Below are 18,204 nucleotides of genomic sequence, written 5' to 3'. Positions count from 1 at the left end.
ATCCATATGCCACGGGAGGAAAGTATATACTCAGCCTTCCTCCCTCCTTCCCTTCCAATCCATACACCACAGGAGGAAAGTATATACTCAGCCTCCCTCCCTCCTTCCCTTCCAATCCGTACACCACAGGAGGAAAATATATACTCAGCCTCGCTCCCTCCCTTCCCTCCAGTCCATATGCCACGGGAGGAAAGTATATACTCAGCCTTGCTCCCTCCCTTCCTTCCAATCCACATGCCACGGAAGGAAAGTATATACTCAGCCTTGCTCCCTCCCTTCCCTCCAGTCCATATGCCACGGGAGGAAAGGAATATTCCCAGGCCTCCCTCCCTCCCTTCCACCAGGTGACCACGAATGCCTGTTATACACCAGGTGGCATGTGGCCGCTCAATGGTGTACATTCCAGGGGGGATGTCAGGTGCAAATCAAATGATTACTCATTGAGCACCAAATTACACACTCTGTTAAGGGCTATAGAGGGAACATTTAGGGGAGAATAGAGAATCCCATCTCCCACTCCTCTGGTCTCCATAGAGGGAGGGGCTTCCACTGTCTAGGGGAGAGCATAGGGGACTCCCCCCGCCCCTCTCCCTCTCTCTCTTTTTTTCTTCTTTGGGGAGGAGAAGAAATACCTGATTGGCCAGTCTGGAAAGGATGACTCCCAAGACAGTGCCTGCCTCTGGATCGATTCGTTCCCCCTATAAATCATGTTTTACCCTCTAAACAGTCACATTCCCCCCATTTCCCGACTCCCTGCGAGGAGGGGTTTGGAAGCACCTGGACCTCACTGGTTTGTGGGGCCATCACTCTCCTGCAATTCCCCCTGCCATGCACATTACACTGGAATGCTTTTCTTTTTCCTATTGGTCTGCCTTGGTCAGTTCTTTCTCAAGGAGCCTTCATAGGGTGGAGGAAAAGCTTGCCCTCTGTGCCCCACAGCTGATTCACTGTAAAGCTAACGGAACTCACACTTCTGACACCTGTGCACAGACCCCACCAAGGCCTGGGAGTGGGCTTAGCCACGGGTTCACCAACACGTTCCTTACAGCTTACAATGCCACAGTCAGATCTTTTAGCTGCAATCCTTAAGACCACTGTTCCCTTTCCTGCTAATGCCACTGCATATCAGGTGACACTAGGGAGGCCTGGGACATTTGGAGGATCTAGGTAAGGGCCGGTTGAGGTGGCTTTAGTGGGATTGTTTATGTGGGTCTCACTGTACACCTCTGTGCATAGTTCTGAACTTGGACAAGAAATAGAGGAAGGTTATTTATCTCGCCCCAACCCTGATCCCAGCAGCAAAGCACACAGGACCTAGAGTCTAAGGGGGGCCCTGACCTTGTTCGGGGTTGGGATAGAGGGGGATCTCTGGAGATGTGAGTCCTGACTCCATGTGAGGAGTGGCTAGGAGCCACTGGGCAGAGGGCTGGGGAGGGGGCAGGGGTCTTCCAGAAAGAATGCACATCACGAGCAAAGGCCCAGTGCGGGGAAGGGGTGTGGCACACGTGAGGTCATGAGAGGAGACAGGGGCCGGGTGCAGTGAAGAGGAAGGGCCACAGGGGTGGCCTCAGTCTAGACCTCTCTGGGCCTCATGGTCCATGGTAAAGATCTGGCTTTTTCTCCTAAGAGCCAGGGAACGCTGCCCATAAGGCCAGGCAGATTTGTGTTGGAGAACATGTGATGGGCAGACGGCAGGAGCAGGAGAGGCAGCAAGATCAGCACCGCCCTGGCCAGGGCCTGAGGAGGAACGCGGTGCAGAACGTGACCCCTGGCTGGCCGGGAGGGTCCTGGGAGAGTGCACTCACCCTGGGAGACTACAAAGAACCGCGCCGACTTCATCCTGGGGTCTCAGGCCAGAGGGTGCTATTTTCACCAAAGAATTAATTCACCAATTCATCATAATACATCATCTCTCATGGTCCCCTTCCAAATTCACATCCGTCCATCACCATAACAGCCCACAGCCCATAATAAGAACTGGGGATGGTAACCAAAGTGGAGACAGGGTACCTGAGAGGCGTCCTGGGGCCGCACTGCTGATCCTCTTCTCTCCCCCCTGGTCCTGAGTGTTGCCTTCGTGTGGCTCAGCCCTTCCATCCTTCAAGCCTTCAGCAGCTCCAGGGTGGCCCTGAGTCTGTGCCCAGGTACACTGGCTCGCATGCAGTGTCTTCCAGATAGCCATATCTCATTTTAATCAGGGAGCAATTCCAGCGTGGAAGTCCCCATCATGCTCCCATTGGCAGGTACAGGTGCCAGTTTGTGACGGATGAAAGCACTGACAGCCCACGTGTCTTCATCATGGAGGCCTGTGCCCCAGACTGTGCCCAGCACAACAGCTGGGTGGCAAGGGTGGGGCAGGGTCGAGCAGCAAATGACACATTCCCTTTGGCTGAGGAAGCTACCCCAGAAGCAAAATGCTCCATGCAACAGCCAGGGAGTCTGGCTGCAAGCTTGGTGGCGGGGAGACAGTCGGGAGCCTTCTTAGAGGAGAGGGGCCCCGTGATTGAGGTCAGGAGTTCGAGAGCAGCCTGGCCGGTATGGTGAAACCCCGTCTCTACTAAAATAAAATACAAAAAAACATTTAGCCGGGCATGGTGGCACATGCCTGTAGTCCCAGCTACTGGGGAGGCTGAGGCAGGAAAATTGCTTGAACCCAGGAGGTGGGGCTTGCAGTGAGCCGAGATCGTGCCATTGCACTCCGGCCTGGGCGACAGAGCAAGACTCTGTCTCAAAAAAAAAAAAAAAAAAAAAAAAAAAAAAAAAGTGATTTCTACGCAAAGCAGGTTCTGAGAATATTGCACCGAGGAAGCCACAGCTTTGCACAACTCCATGGAATAATGAAATATTTTAGTGAACCACAAGAGGGAGCTGTGGGTTAACTTTGGAGAGCCCACTGGCTGATGGGTGAGGAAATTGAAGAAAGCACGCTGATGATTAAGTTTTGGCACTTCTGGGAAAGAGTCACTTGTTCCTGACTAAGAGAGTCTATTTCAGGTTTTAAGAAATGAGAAGTCACAAATGGCCCAGCAAATCCCTGAGAGAGGGGCTCCCAGAGTCAGAGGGCTCACTAGGTTCTGGGGATTTGTGGACATGTCCACGGCTATGTCCTGGATTTGACAAGGGCAGGCACCCTTTGACTCAGTGTGGTGGGTGACACCCCGGGGACACGGGGCAGTGTCTGGAGACATTCTTGGTTGCCACAACTGGTGGGAGTGCTGGCATCTGATCGGCAGAGGCTAGGGGCACTGGAACATCCTGTGATGCTCTGGGCAGCTCCTTCCCCTGAAGAATGATCTCACCCGAAATGTTCACAGTGCTGAGGGTGACAGTCCCTAACCTCCATGAAAGGAGAATTTTCCCTCCATGTGGGAATGACCTCTCCTGGCTGTGGTGAGAGGGGCTGGTCTGGAAGTTTCTCTCCCGGTGGGAAAGGCCTCTTCTGGCTGTGGCGTGTGAGGGGCTTGTGTGGAAGCTTCTCTCCCAGTGGGAAAGGCCTCTCCTGGCTGTGGTGGAGAAGGAGCTGGTCTGGAAGCTTCTGGAAGCTCTCAGCATCTATCCAGGAGAGCAGGCAACCCCATGACATCTCTCTGCAGGGGGAGGGGTCTGCTGTCCAGAGGCAGCCCTCCCACAGGTGAAGCGAGGGTGGGGCCACACCCTCTTCCTCATATTCTAAGTGTCCTCAGAGAACACATTTCTGCAGGTGTCATTATGTATCTGTGTGTCCTCAGCTCCAGGTGGGCCAAGACAGGCCTCCGGCCCAGGGATTGCAGGGTCTGCATCAAGGGTCCTTGGCCTGAGGCTCGGACCCCTCAAGACATCCCTCCTGGGGGAGAAAGACCCGTGAGGCATCAAGCCACAGCTCGAAGCCAAATGAGATGCAAACTCACAGAGACGTGTTTCCAACATGATAATGCCTGATTTTCTCAAGTCATAGCACCCACCATACTCATTTATGCTTTTAGGGCACATTTCTATTCTTTCTCCATCCCTCTCAGAGGAGCCTGTGAGTAGAGATGCCGCTGTCCTCTCCCTCCTCGCTGCCCCTAGGCGCTGTGGGAGGGAAGGCGGAATTCACACCCAGACCCAGGGCTTCAGGTCCTGTCCCGCTGACTGGTCTTAAACTACAAGTTGCTTCTTCTCTTTAGCATCTTCTTTGAGTTCTCACTGTCCCCAGCTTCACTTTCTTGCTGACTCAGCCTTTTGCTGCTTAAAACAGGGAAGAAAGGCAGCCAGTTAGGACGCTGACTCCATGCCCATCCTGATGCCGTAACTTACCCAATCGGATTAAATGAAAATGCAGCCAAAGGTGATCAAAACAATTTTCACTTTGACATGGGTCGTTAAGAAACAAATAAAATCCCTGTTTCCCCCTCTTGGGTAGGAGGTCATCCAAGTGCCATGACCACAGCCAGCCCTGGTCAAACAGGGGACTGCCCAACGCTTCAGGCTGGATGCTAGTGGGGCATGGAGGTAGGTCAGGGCTCATCTGGCCAAATGAGACACAAACAGGAAGGGTAACAGCCATGTGGCACCCCTGCTGTCATCATGGCTTACTGCCCATAAATTGCATTCATATCCATCATTTCTTGAAGCTTCACATTTAATGCCTCTGAGGGGACTGATTTTCCTGCCCAGACTTTTGACACATAGCAGGTGAGTGCATTTACCAAACCCAGCCACAGGCAATAGGCCCGGGGCCCAGTCGTACCTGAGTGAGCCTGAGGTGTGGTCCCCGGAGGTGAGGTCCTCATCGTTGGGCACCCCCAGGTCCCCTCTTTCCCGGGGCAGGGGCTTCTTCTTTTTAGTCCTTAGGGGCTTCTCTGTAGAGGACAGATGAACTCAGGCATGGCTCTGTGACAACTCCTTGCAGCCTCACGCCAACCCAGCCTGACATTTTTGAGCATGTTGTGTGGGCCAAATGTGTGCTTTGTACCTTATGCTATCACAGCCACTCAACTAATGAGGAAACTGAGGCCCGGGAAGGTGACGTACTCTCCCAAGCCTGCACAGGCCAGTAAGTGGCAGAGCCGTGGCTTGAGCTGCAGTCTGCTAGGCTCCCACTGGGTTTCCACTCTACTCAGCTGACTGGAAGACTTCATGAAGCAGCAAGCAACTGAAAACCCAGCACCAGTGTGACAGCTTTTGTTTTAGCAGATCTCTGTGTTCTCATACCACCTTTTGGGTCACTCTCCCATTACCAGGTTAAAACATCCTGTGATGTCACTGAAGTTGTCGCTGGCAGGGGTCGGAGGAGGGCGTATTATCCCCACTTTACAGATGGAAAAAGGGAGTCAGTAAGGAGACACAGCCAGTGAACACCAGACCCAGGAACTGGAATTATCAAATGCTAGAGAGCAAGTGGGCCTGCGGGGCGGCCTAGCCAAGACTGCTCATTTACAGACAAGGTCACAAAAGCCCAGAGAGGCTAGGCACAATGCCTAAAGCCACACAGCTAGTGAGCAGCCAGCGTGGAACTAGAACCCACATCTCTCAGCCCAGAGCACTTCCCGCTGCAGCGCAGGCATCTGCGACTCACCCGGCAGCCCACGCTTAGCGGGGAACAGTTTGCTTTCAGTGAGGGGCACTCGGGCCAAGGCTGCCAGCTCGGAGATGAAGTTCTGTTCAGCTTCCTAAATGCAAGCAGAGAGGAGCATTCAGCTGGGCCTCCCTCTGCCTTCCGGACTTCTCTACCTCCCTCTCCACGTGGTGAAGTCTGACACTCGAGGCTGGCCACCGTGTCCCCAACGTGGAGGGGAATTTTCTAAGATACATCCCAGAGAGGAGAGGAGCAAGAGGGCGCACTGACATCCACCAGCTCCTGCTGCCTAACTGTGGGTCCTCACTCACACCGGCCATCGGTCTTCAGCTGCCTGAGTACACTGAGGTCAGAGGGCCTCAGTGACCTGCCCGGAGCAGGTGCAGCAGAATAGGATGGGACCCACTTCTGCCCGACTCCACAGGCTGGGCTCTTAACTGCCAACACCGTGGTGTAAACAGACACACCAGAATTCCATGGCACATTAACTGTGTGACCCTGGATAGCAACTTAACCCGTGCGTGCCTCAGTTTGTCCATCTGTAATGGGGACAGTAGCAGTAATCTCTTTTGTTGGAAAGTGTGTAAAGCTCTCAGCTCATGACTGTCTATCATAGACCCTCAATAAGTACCTATCGGCCCCACTGCTGGATTCTTATCATTGTACTCTGCGATTGCCATCGCCAGTGGGGAACACTCAGAAAGGGCCAACACTCTGCTAAATGCTTCCATTCTGGAAGATTTGATTTTTTTAAAGGCAGCCACTTTGCTTAGCCACACTCTATACTCTCACCTTACATCTCACTGTAGAACCTCACACAGATGGGATTTTCTGTGATGAAATATGCACGTTCTATCATGAGAGCTGAGCTTCCTGTTTGCTGTAAATAAAGTGTAAACTTCAGCTACCGCCAACACTACCTGAGTGACACAGAGGTCACCATTACACTGGAAGCCTCCTGGTGGCCACGCACACACAGGGAACTGCTCAATTCTCTGTCAGGTCCATAGATAAGGCCTGACCAGCTGCTCAGGGCCTGGCCCTGCTTGGGGTGCTGCAGCCACTGGAGGGATCCACACAGGCCACACCTGCCCTCCAGGGGCTCAGGGTCCCAAGGTGAGGCTGACGCACCCTCAGCAGCTGAGACTCAGCAGGTCAACGACGCCACAGGCAGGGAAGTGCAGGGACCAAGGAGTCCCCTCACAACAGTCCCCATGGCTGACCCGCGGTCACGGGCTGGCTTTTGCTATTTCTGCTCCTCTGTCAACCACTGCTTTTTGAAGGCCCAGTTCTGTAACTTGTACCTGCAGCTGGGTCTCCAGCTGGGCTTCCAGAAGGTCCATGACTCCTGCCTGCTGTTGCTGGGCATGGAGACGCTGGTGCACCGGGAACTGGGCCAGGAACCTCTTCTGCTGGGACAGCATCCTGTGGGGAGGAAGGCAGGCAGGCAGGTAAGCAGGCAGGGAGGGAGGAAGGGAGGGAGGAAGGGAGGGAGAGAGGGAGGGAGGGAAGGAGGGAGAAGGAAGGGAGGGAGGGAAGGAGGGACAAGGAAGGCAGGGAGGCCGCTGACGAGCCCCAAGAGGGGCCTGGCCATCAGGGGCACCATTCACAGTAGCCCCAGCCCCAGTCCCCGCAGGCAGGCTGCCTCTCCAGCAAAGTGGACACCCTTTACAACATGGAAGTTTACAGAGTCCTGCCCACAGTTTCCATGTGATCGCTGGAGGAGCTTCATGACACCAGCAGCACAGAGTAGAAAAGCCATGGGGAAGAAGTCCAGAGAGGTGGGGTCCTCCCTGAGGACACACATCTGTGAAGTGGCTGAGCAAAGGTGGCATCTTCTCATGAGAAAACAGTCTTACCCCCAGGGAGGGGCATTCTCCTAAAAGGGCCAGAGGCCCACCCGCTACCCATCCCTGATTTTAAATCTCAGAATTGCCCGGGCCCCTCCCTTGTAAAATGAGAAGCTTCTTGGGATGCAGCCTCGGGGAAATCCCAAATATGGCAGGCAGCCCTGTTACTCTCAGAGAGGGGGACAGAGCTGGAGCAGAGGCCAGGTCCCCGAGCCCCACGGCCCACCCACCTCTCTGGATGCCCTCAGTTCCTCAGCAAACAGGAACATCCAAATCCAGCCACCCTGTTTCCATTATTCTCCCTGCCTGCCTCCTTCCCATCTTTTAGGGCAGATTTTCTGAAAGGGGTCAAATTTCTAGACCTGAAGGCAGGGCCACCTTTAGCATGGACTGGCAGCTGTGTGTGTGGAGTGCCCAGAGGTGTGAAAATGCCACCCTGCTTCTACCTCATGCTCTTCTGTCTGCCAGTAACACCTTTCATCTCTTTGTTTTTGCCCAGCAAATTCCTGTGCATCCCACAAGACCCCGTCATCCATCCCTCCACCCCTCCCTCCCTCCCGCCTTCCCTCCCTCCCTCCATCCATCCATGCACTCATTCATACATTAAAGTATTTCTGGCCTGTCAAGTACTGTGCTGGGTTCCGAGACACAGGTGTGAACAGAGACTCACAGTCCCTGTCCTCATGGAGCTCTAGTTTGAGTGGCAGGAAGGGGGGTGGACAGTAAACAAATCACTCATGTGGCACAGCTGAGGCCAGCGCTCCAGGGTGCAGCCTCTCTCACACCTTCAAGGAGGCCGAGTTCCACTAGAAACTGTGCCTATGGACGTGAATAGACATTCTTTTTTTTTTTTTTTTCTTCTTTTTTTTTTTTGAGACGGAGTCTTGCTCTGTCGCCCAGGCTGGAGTGCTGTGGCCGGATCTCAGCTCACTGCAAGCTCCACCTCCCGGGTTCACGCCATTCTCCTGCCTCAGCCTCCCAGGTAGCTGGGACTACAGGCGCCGCCACCTCGCCCGGCTAGTTTTTTTTGTAGTTTTTAGTAGAGACGGGGTTTCACCGTGTTAGCCAGGATGGTCTCGATCTCCTGACCTCGTGATCCGCCCGTCTCGGCCTCCCAAAGTGCTGGGATTACAGGCTTGAGCCACCGTGCCCGGCCCCGACATTCTTAAAAAAAAAAAAAAAAAAAAAAAAAAAAAAAAAGACACACAAATGGCTAAGAAGCATGTGAAAAAACGCTGAGCATCACCCATCATCAGAGGAATGCAAATTAAAGCCACAAGGAGAGATCATTTTACCCCAGTTAGAATGGCTATCACTAAAAAGACAAACTATAACACGTTGGTGAGGATGTGGAGAAAAGGGAACACTCAGCACCATTGGTGGGAATGTACATTAGTGCAGCCTATATGGAAAACAGCATGATTTCTCAGAGAACTAAAAATAGAATGACCATTTGATCCAGCAATCCCACTACTGGGTATCTACCCAAAGGAAAATAAATCAGTATATCAGAAAGATACCTGCTCTCGTGTGTTTACTGCATTATTCACAACGGCAAAGATATGGAATCAACCGAAGTGTCCTTCAATGGAGGTCCATCAACTGGATGAGGAAAATGTGGTCCATATACGCAATGGAATACTACTCAGCCATAAAAAAGAATGAAATCCTGTCTTTTGCAGCAACGTGGATGGAACTGGAGGCCATTTTCTTAAGTGAAACAACTCAGAAACAGAAAGATCTCATGTTTTCAGTTATGAGTGGGAGCCCAATAATGTGTGCACATGGATGCAGCAAGTGGAATGATGGGCCAGGCGTGGTGGCTCACACCTGTAATCCCAGCACTGGGAGGCCAAGGCGGGTGGATCACCTGAGGTCAGGAGTTTGAGACCAGCCTGGCCAACACAGCAAAACCCCATCTCTACTAAAAATGCAAAAAAAAATTAGCTGGGCATGGTGGTGGGCACCTGTAATCCCAGCCACTCGGGAGACTGAGGCAAGAGAATTGCTTGAACCTAGGACGCGGAGGTTGCAGTGAGCTGAGATCGCACCACTGCATTCCAGCCTGGGCAACAGAGCAAGGCTCCATCTCAGAAAAAAAAAAAAAAAAAAGAGCGGAAGGATGGACAACAGAGACTCAGAAGGGTGGTGGGACGATGGGAGGGGAGTGGATGATGAGAAATTAATGGGTAAAACATACACTCTTTGGGTGGTGGTTACAATAAAAGGCTCAGACTTCACCATTGTTCAATATAGCTATGTCCCCAAATTGTACTTGCACTCCTTCAAAAAAAATAAAAAGAAAAGAAACTGCCTCTGAATTCAAGGAGGTGGGGCAGGGAGGAAAGGGTGTCAACAGCCGTATATAAGTTGTGGGTCACAGATGGCCTCATGTACCCTCTCTCCCGACACTGGGCTTCCTTTTCCTCTTCCATAAAGCAGGTTGGCCCAGGTGGCTGCTGAGGCTCCTTCTCTTGGATCGCCTGGGTCAAAGAGAAGCCCTTGGACCACATCTATCAGAACCCCTTGGTGGGGAAGGGTGCGGCTAAAATTTAGATTCTTGGGCTCCCCTCACACTTTCTAAGCCCAAGTCTCCAAGCGTGGGCCCAGAACCTGCAAGTTTAGCAGGAAAGCCGAGCGATGCTTCTGTGCCCCATATCTGAGGACTTGCCGGACCGTAGTTTGCTGGGAGCCTGGAAAGTCAGGGCAGGTTCAGACTGTGCAAACACTGCAGCAGGGTGTTTCCTGAAGCTGTTAGTGAGCCTCCTAAGAACAGCCCGGTCGGCTGGCCCCTTCCCTCAGGCCTTGTGAGGCCCAGAGAAGCCAGGAGAGCCAAGCTTGCCTTTTGACCTCATAGGAAGTCTGCATGGCTTGGGCTGTTACATTTGCACTCATTGTGATGGTCACAGTTACAAGCAGCAGCCACCTCTTCCTTACTTCCCTGTCCTCTCACTGTGCTTCTGCGGGTCACCTCCCAGGTAAACAACCTGCCCCCAAATCCTCGCCAAGGTCTGCTTCTGAGAATGCCCCAAGTACGAGAAGGGAGGTGCGTGTCCGGGCTGCGAATACCACTTAAACCTGGAATGAAGCTGCCACCACACTTTGACCTGCTCATTCATTTGTGCCAGGTGCCATTCCAGGTGCTGCGTGGAGGGCAGAGACCAGGACAGAGGCAGTGGGTGAGGGAGGCTGATGGCGCACAAGTCCACGGCAATGCACACGATGGCACCTGCTGACGGCGCCACAGAGGGACACATGAAGGGGTAGAGAACGTCCCTACATGGGACCTCAGTTGGGACCTCACCTCTGGTGGACCGCCTGGGAGGTCTCATGAGCACCACCTGCTGTCGTGCTGCCTGACGAAGGGTTGCTGAGTTCTTGCTTTTTCCGCAGCTTGTAATTTTCCATCCTCTCACCTAGACCATTTAACACAAGACAATCAGGGGGTCTGTTTGGAAGGTCGACTGTGCCAGGTCTGGGGCAGATGCCGGGGTGCAGGGTGAGCGGGGACACACCAGCTCTCAAACAATGTGTCGTTCCACCAGCACAGGGACAGGGCATTGTGTGTGCAAACAACACGGCTTCCATCATGGACCAGGCACCGCAGAAGGACACTATCTATGATGCGCCCTGTCCCCCTGCTTCACCTCCAGCTTTCTTGTATCAGGAGAAAGGGGGGCTGACTAAGAGAAAGTCCACACTGAGAGGGTACCACAAAGAACTCAAAAGCCACACTGTAAAGGAAAAGCGATTGGCCAGGCAGAGTGAGGGCACAGTGCTGAAGTGGGTGCTCTCCAGGGAGTTAGGAAGTCCGGCCTCTGAAGTCATGCCCCATATCTTGGAGCTCCTTCTTGTTTGCAGATTAAGCTGCTCAGAAAACTCTTGACTTTTGAAAGCTTTAAAAGTAAAGTGAGGTCGGGCGAGGTGGCTCACACGTGTAATCCCAGCACTTTGGGAAGCCGAGACGGGTGGATCACCTGAAGTCAGGAGTTCGAGACCAGCCTGGCCAATATGGTGAAACCCTGTCTCTACTAAAAGTACAAAAATTAGCCAGGCGTAGTGACATGTGTCTGTAATCCCAGTTACTTGGGAGGCTGGGGTAGGAGAACTGCTGGAACAAAGGAGGCAGAGCTTGAGGTGAGCTGAGATCATGCCACTGCACTCCAGTCTGGGCGATAGAGCGAGACTCAGTCTCAAAAAAAAAAAAAAAAGGAAAGTGATGAGGCTGCCTGAGATAGGCATGGTTTAGACCTGGTCATCCCAGTATAATTATTAATAATGCCCCTGGTTTGGACAGGTAACTAACTATAAGACTACCTCTTCAAGGTACCTCTCAGCTGAAAACCCAACTCAATTATCGGTGGCCATGGCAGGAGGCCCATCACACTTAACTAGCTGGGTGAGCTTGCTGGCACTTACAGGGAGATTTAACCTGGACGGCCTCTGGGACATAGTATGTATGACTCTTAAATAAAACAGATTACTAAATAAGGAAAAAGGAGTTGATGTGGCTGAAGTTAAGCTATATTGTTTCAATGTGTTTACTGTGAAATCCCTGCATTAGAGCTGGGGTATCAGGAAGCAGGAAATAAGATGGATGGGGGCTGGGGTGGGGCAGTCTCCAACCCCAGTCCCACAGATGGGGAAACCAAGGCCTACCGAGGGAAAGAGACATGCCCCAGTTCTGGAATATTCTGCAGTAGCAAGCAATGTCTGTCTCCCACTAAATGAGCCCAGCTCTTCCTTTGGAAAACCTGGCAGATCTCTGGGCACATGCCAAGATTTTATTTGAATCTAGGCCTCAAATTCCTCAGGAGAAGGGGAAGACAGAGGTGGCCTCTGGGCTCAGCTGAGAGGAGAAACACTCAGGGAAGCCTCTCCCGGGATCGATTCCAACTCCGGTCCTTGGACACACCAGGCAAAGCCCATCAGAGAAGAGGAATTCCACCTGCTCGGAAGCTCTGGATTCAGGGGAGGGTGTTATAAGAAGTGGCATTTATGAAACTGGCCTCTAACCATCCTTACCTGTATGTTACTGGAAATGGGGACACTGTCCTTTCCAGCACCCCAGGATGGCCTTTTACAAGAGCCCATGCGGGAAAATCCTTGGAGTCTCGAACACCCCCTGGGCCACTGGGCTCATGGTCACTGTGGTGACTTTAACTAAGTAGGCCTCCATCTCTTTGACCACCAGGAAGCTCACAGACAAAATCATTGAATGTCTAATTAGGATTTGCAGGCAGATGTCCTAGATCAGGGGTCCCCAACCCCTGGGCCACAGACTGGTACTGGTCCCAGCCACACAGCAGCACGTGAGTGACAGCTGGACTGTTAGAAACCCAGCCACACAGCAGCATGTGAGTGACAGATGAGTGAGCAAAGCTTCATCTGTACTTACAGCCGCTCCCCATCGCTCACATTACCGCCTGAGCTCCACCTCCTGTCACATCAGCAGCGGCATGAGAGTCTCATAGGAGTGTGAACCCTATTTCATACCGCACCTGCGAGGGATCTAGGCTGTGCACTCCTTATGGGAATATAATGCCTGATGATGTGCCACTGTCTCCCATAACCCCCTGATGGGATTGTCTAGCTGCAGGAAAACAAGCTCAGGGCTCCCACAGATTCTGCATTATGGTGAGTTATATAATTATTTCACTGTATATTCCAATGTAATAATACTAGAAAGTGCACAATGGATGTCATGTGCTTGAGTCATTCCGAAATCACTTCCCCCTCGCCCTGGTCTGTGGAAAATAGTCTTCCACGAAACCAGTCCCTGGTGCTGAAAAGGCTGAGGACTGCTGTCCTAGATAAGCCCTGGCCCTGACTCCACCTCAGTATCCTATCCTTGTCCTGAGTGATCGACTTAAAACACTCCCATTGCACTGGATGTGTCCTTGTGCATATGGGTCTTTAAGTGCCTTTTGAAAAAGGCTTTTTGAGACAGAGCAGGGGATAAATAAATACATTAAAACATTGAAAGAATTAAATTCCCAAAAATAAAATTCGCAACATCTGACATTCTGTTGTGCCCCAAACTAAAAGCACACATTGCCAGCCTCTTTTGGGGCTTCCCTGAGGGGTGTCCCGTACCCTGCAGGGTCTTCAGGTGCTGCAGTTTTCTCTCCTCGTGGTCCTCCATGATCCTTCCGATTTGCTGGTAATACGCCTGCACCAGGCGACCGACACCAGTGCTGGTCACGTAGACGCTCTCCACTGCCGTCTCCATCAGTGTCCTCTGAGGGGAGAAAGGAAGGACGGACGGGGACAGCAGAGAAGTCACACGTGGGAGCCACCCACGGCCCATCCAGTCCCTGCCTTCCCATGTCCTGGTTCAGATCTTCCACCTACTCACCAACCTGGATTGGTCAGGAAGCAGGCAGAGAGTGCATGGCTGGTTTAAGCTAGTCATGGGAATCCTATCTTCTTAGGTCAGGGATGTCTAGGGCTGGCTGTTTAATCTAGTTCTGGCCAATGAAATGCGATGTTAGGGAAAGTCCGCTAAGAGGCCTTCCCTTCTTTTTTTGAGATGGAGACTCACTCTGTTACCCAGGCTGGAGTGCAGTGGCACGATCTCGGCTCGCTGCAACCTCTGTCTCCCAGGTTCAAGTGATTTTCCTGTCTCAGCCTCCCAAGTAGCTGGGATTATAGGCATGCACCACCAGGCCTGACTAATTTTTTGTATTTTTAGTGGAGATGGGGTTTTGCCACGTTGGCCAGGCTGGTCTCGAACTCCTGACCTCAGGTGATCCGCCCACCTCGGCCTCCCAAAGTGCTTGGATTACAGGCATGTGCCACCATGCGCGGCCAAGGCCTTCCGTTTCTAAACATTAAGGTGGAGGATCAGCAGATGAAAGACTGCTGTTCCCTCCTCCTGCCTGGAATGCAGGCCTGATGTCCGGAGTGACAGTGGCCATTTTAAGACTATGAAGCAACGAATTAACAGCATGAATGCAGGGTCAGAAAGAAAGAGCCTTGTCCTTGGTCACATCACGAAGCCACTGTGGCAGCACCTCCACATTTCTTGTGGTATGGGCTATTTCTTTGAGCCACATTACTTGCAGCTACGTGCATTTCTACATGATACATCTTCAGACCAAAGCAGAAAAGACAGGAGACCCTGAGACATCCCATCACTGGGGATGTGTTGGTTGTGCACTGACAGTTATCATTCTTTTCCTCTTAAGAGGTTGGGCAAAAACCAGAAAAGCTCATCCCCATTTCAACAAATATTTATTGGATGGTGCTAGGCTTTGGGTAAGAAAAAATACCCACTTACTCTCACCGCAGCATCTGAGAAAGGTACCACAGCACACAGGTGTGGAGCAGAGGCTGCGGAGGTGAGGAGACTGTACAGTCCAGGGTGGCAGCGCAGGTCTGAGCTGGTCTTCTAACTCCCGAGCCCCTGCTCATCCCTTACTGCCAATGGTTCTTTCCTTCTCCTCTGCCCCATCTGCAAAGGGGGCTCCCACTTTACCCCTCCAAGGACCCGGGCTCCGGCTTTGCACTTCCTATCGGGAGCTCCCATCCTCTTTTCCTGAAGTCAGCAAGCCCACCCACATCTTCACATCCTGTGTGCACCTGCCTTCCTGCCAGAGTAGAGTGGCGGACACCCGACTCTGCACCTACCTCTCCTCCCTTCCCCAGGCCCTGCATCCTTGGCCACCCCTTCTTTCCTCCTCCTCAGTTTCCTTCTGGCCAGTCTCCCGTACCCATCGGCACACACATTTGCGCTAGTGTTCCAGGAAGCCCCTGAATACAGGTTGAATAAATGAGCATTCTTCTAGAAACTAAACTCAATGTTCTTGTTTTTTTGTTTTGTTTTGTTTTTTGTTTGTTTTTTAGACAGAGTCTAGCTATATCACCCAGGCTGGAGTGCGGTGGCGCGATCTTGGCTCACTGCAACCTCTGCCTCCCAGGTTCAAGCGATTCTCCTGCCTCAGCCTCCCCAGTAGCTGGGATTACAGGCTCACACCACCACATCTAGCTATTTTTCTATTTTTAGTAGAGACGTGTTTCACTGTGTTGGCCAGGCTGGTCTCAAACCCCTGACCTCATGATCTGGCAACCTCGGCCTCCCAAAGTGCTGGGATTACAGGCGTGAGCCACCTCGCCTGGCCTCACTTTACTTTACTTTTTTGTAAGTGTGAAGTTGTGGTGGTACTGATTTTCCAATCTCGACTCAAAATCCCTCTGGAAAGCTGAGGACAAAATACGACACCCTTATATCTTATTCCATTTCCATGCAGCGAGCATTTACTATTAGGTAACATGTGGACAATTTTAGGGACAGGGTGACATTCCCAAGATCACCAGCCAGGCACAGCCCTAATGTTTGGATAATCTGAGGCAGATGTGAGATTTAGAATAAGACAGGGTGTTGCAGAAATGTGGGTCCAGCCTCTCTGCTGCACAGACGTGCAAAGTGACTCACTTTCCTGAGAAGAAAGGAACCCCTTGGAAGGCTCCTGGAAGAGCTCCTGCGCTTCCCGATGCCAGGGCTGCCTCCTGGGCACAGGGCTGCAACCTGCTGCTGTCTGCCAGTCACAGACACCCTTCCTGCAGTGGCCTGCAGCGAACGAGGTGCTGCAAGGCACACCCCACTTCTCCTTACAGCTTGTAAGGGAGGCACCAGGCAGACGCAGCGTGTGTGCTGGTCATTCTCCTGCAGCCCCAGAGCTGCCACTCACTAGGTGGGAGGCTGGAATATATCCTTTGCCCAATTGTAGGCCTCTTTTTCCCAACGGGAAGAAAAGTGATCCTGACCAGGCCAAGATTGTGGGGAAAATCCAACAAGATGAGATAGGAAAAAGCACTTAGTTAGACTTAAGTGCAACACGAATGTGACTTCTTACTGTTATCATTTTTATCACTGTTGTTTATGATTATTGTCAATCAATAAGAAGTTAAACCACTGTCTACCCCAGCTGAATTGATTTCTCATGGCATTGCTCAGCCGCCAGGATGAACTCCAGAAAGCTCCAGTGTCTCAGCAGAGGCGGCCGGGGTGGGGAAAGCACACGTCTCTTTCTGAGAGAAGGACCTGGGTTTGGATCCTGGTTCTGCCACTGACCGGCTGTGTGGCTCTGGGTGAAACCACGTCCCACTCAGTGCTGCTGTAAAGACAGAGCCCGTGCTAAGGATGATGCAATGCAGGGCCTAACAGCAGGAGGAGAACCTGTGACCTGCAGCGACTGATCCTCCCCTTCTGTGAGGGAGAAGATCCCATCTTACGGATGAGAAAAACAAGTCATGGAGAAGTCAGGTAAAGTCTACTAGGTCACAAGCTCCAGGAAGGGTGTGGCAAGGAGCAGACCCAGGCATGGACCCTACCCTGATCCTTCTTGCCCTCGGTGTCCCCAGGGACAGAGGTCAATGCATACCTTGAAGTCATCCCTGTCCTTGTCCCGGCTCTTGGTGGCCGCATTCCGTGCGTGCACCCGCAGCGCCTGCCCAATGGCGCACTCCATGTGCTGCTGCAGAAGCTGCCCCACCTCCTGGGCCTCAGCCAGGAGCCGCTGCTGGAGCTGCAGCCGCGTCTGCTGCGTCTCCTCCTCCAGCCGGCTGGCCTCCTCCAGCACGCGCATCTCCTGGGAGGGAAAGTACTGGGAGTGGGGGCCAAGTGCGCCTCTCACAGAGAAGCTCTGGCCAGGACTGGGATGTGGGGTTGTTCCTGTTCAGGGCCCAGGGATTGGAAAAGGGATGGAGAAAGGGCAGAAAAGGCTTGCAAAAATCAATGGATGAGGTTAGGTGTCTGTTAGGTGTCTGTGTCCCCAGAAAAAGGGCATTTATTGAGCACCAAATGTGTGCCCAGTACCATCGATGACCCCTCACAAGATGGGGGCCTTGCTCATCCTTCTAGAACATCATGAGACCTGAACACTAGCACTGAGGAGGACACAAAGGCTCGGAGAAGTTAAGCAACTTTCTAAAGTCACACAGCAGAGCCAGGTTTTGAAGCCAGATGTGAGTCTCTTGGGATATCACAGAAGCTGAGGCAGGGCACACAGGGCCCTGAGGACTGCCTTTATTTGTAGAAATAAGACAGAAAGAAGTCAGTGGGGCTGGAGAGAGGTCTGTGAGTCCTGCGTGCTCCTCGAAGCTCTCCTGGATACAGCTAAAGAGACTGTGGGCTTGGGCCGCATTCGTGGGTCAAAGAGCAGCAGCTGCTCCCAGAGCTTGGGGGCTACATGCAGGAGGCCTGGAGTCAGCCTACCTGGGTGTCAGTGACAGCTCTACAACTTGCTAATTCTTTCTTTCGATCTGTCATCACACTTCAAAGAGACCACAGAGGACTTCTCTACCACACCCCCCATGACAACTGCACCTGTCCGTACGGTTTTTCCAGTATATTTCTCATTATATCAGTGATACAAAAACCTTTTGGTACACGGGTGGCCCTACGGGGGCTATGTTGTCTTCAATTGTTATGGTTAAACTGTGTCCTCTCAAAATTCATATGGTGAAGCCCTGACCCCAAGCACCTCAAAATGGGAGGTCAGTAAGTGGATAGTGCCTCTGAGGAGGTGATTAAGGTAAAGTAAGGTCATTAGCGTGGCCTGTGATCCAATATGCCTGGTGTCCCTATAAGAAGAGACGGGACACCCACAGAGGAAGGACCTGAAGGACACAGGTTGAAGACGGTCAGATACAAGCCAGGGAGAGTGGTCTCAGAATCAAAGCAGCCCTGCCCATACCCTGATCTCAGAATTCTGGCCTCCAGGATGGGGAGCAGGGAGATGTGTGCTGTGTACGCCGCACAGTCTGTGGGACCTTGCCATGGCAGCCCCAGCGAATGATTACCCAACCCCGCAG

At 52.4% G+C, this 18,204-nt stretch overlaps 1 protein-coding gene across 2 annotated transcripts in view; it reads right to left on the bottom strand.

The window, feature by feature from the left end:
• Positions 1-2,767: 2,767 nt before the first annotated feature.
• Positions 2,768-18,204, bottom strand: part of EVC (EvC ciliary complex subunit 1) — a 91,014-nt gene continuing 75,577 nt past the window's right edge. Inside the window, exons 15-21 of one of the 2 annotated variants that reach the window (XM_023206891.1) lie at positions 16,773-16,979; positions 13,483-13,627; positions 10,691-10,802; positions 6,841-6,961; positions 5,537-5,630; positions 4,709-4,820; positions 2,768-4,206 (exon numbers count right to left, since the gene is read on the bottom strand). In XM_023206891.1, coding sequence (XP_023062659.1) covers positions 4,122-4,206; positions 4,709-4,820; positions 5,537-5,630; positions 6,841-6,961; positions 10,691-10,802; positions 13,483-13,627; positions 16,773-16,979 — 876 coding nt within the window. In that variant the 3' untranslated portion in view covers positions 2,768-4,121. The remainder of the gene's footprint in view (positions 4,207-4,708; positions 4,821-5,536; positions 5,631-6,840; positions 6,962-10,690; positions 10,803-13,482; positions 13,628-16,772; positions 16,980-18,204) is intronic. The other variant, XM_023206890.1, reaches the window with a different exon arrangement.

This window comes from Piliocolobus tephrosceles, chromosome 3, assembly GCF_002776525.5.
Source record: "Piliocolobus tephrosceles isolate RC106 chromosome 3, ASM277652v3, whole genome shotgun sequence".
NCBI classification, from domain to species: Eukaryota; Metazoa; Chordata; class Mammalia; order Primates; family Cercopithecidae; genus Piliocolobus; species Piliocolobus tephrosceles.
Note: the sequence above shows the minus strand (reverse complement) of the source record. Positions and strands in the feature narration are given on the sequence as shown.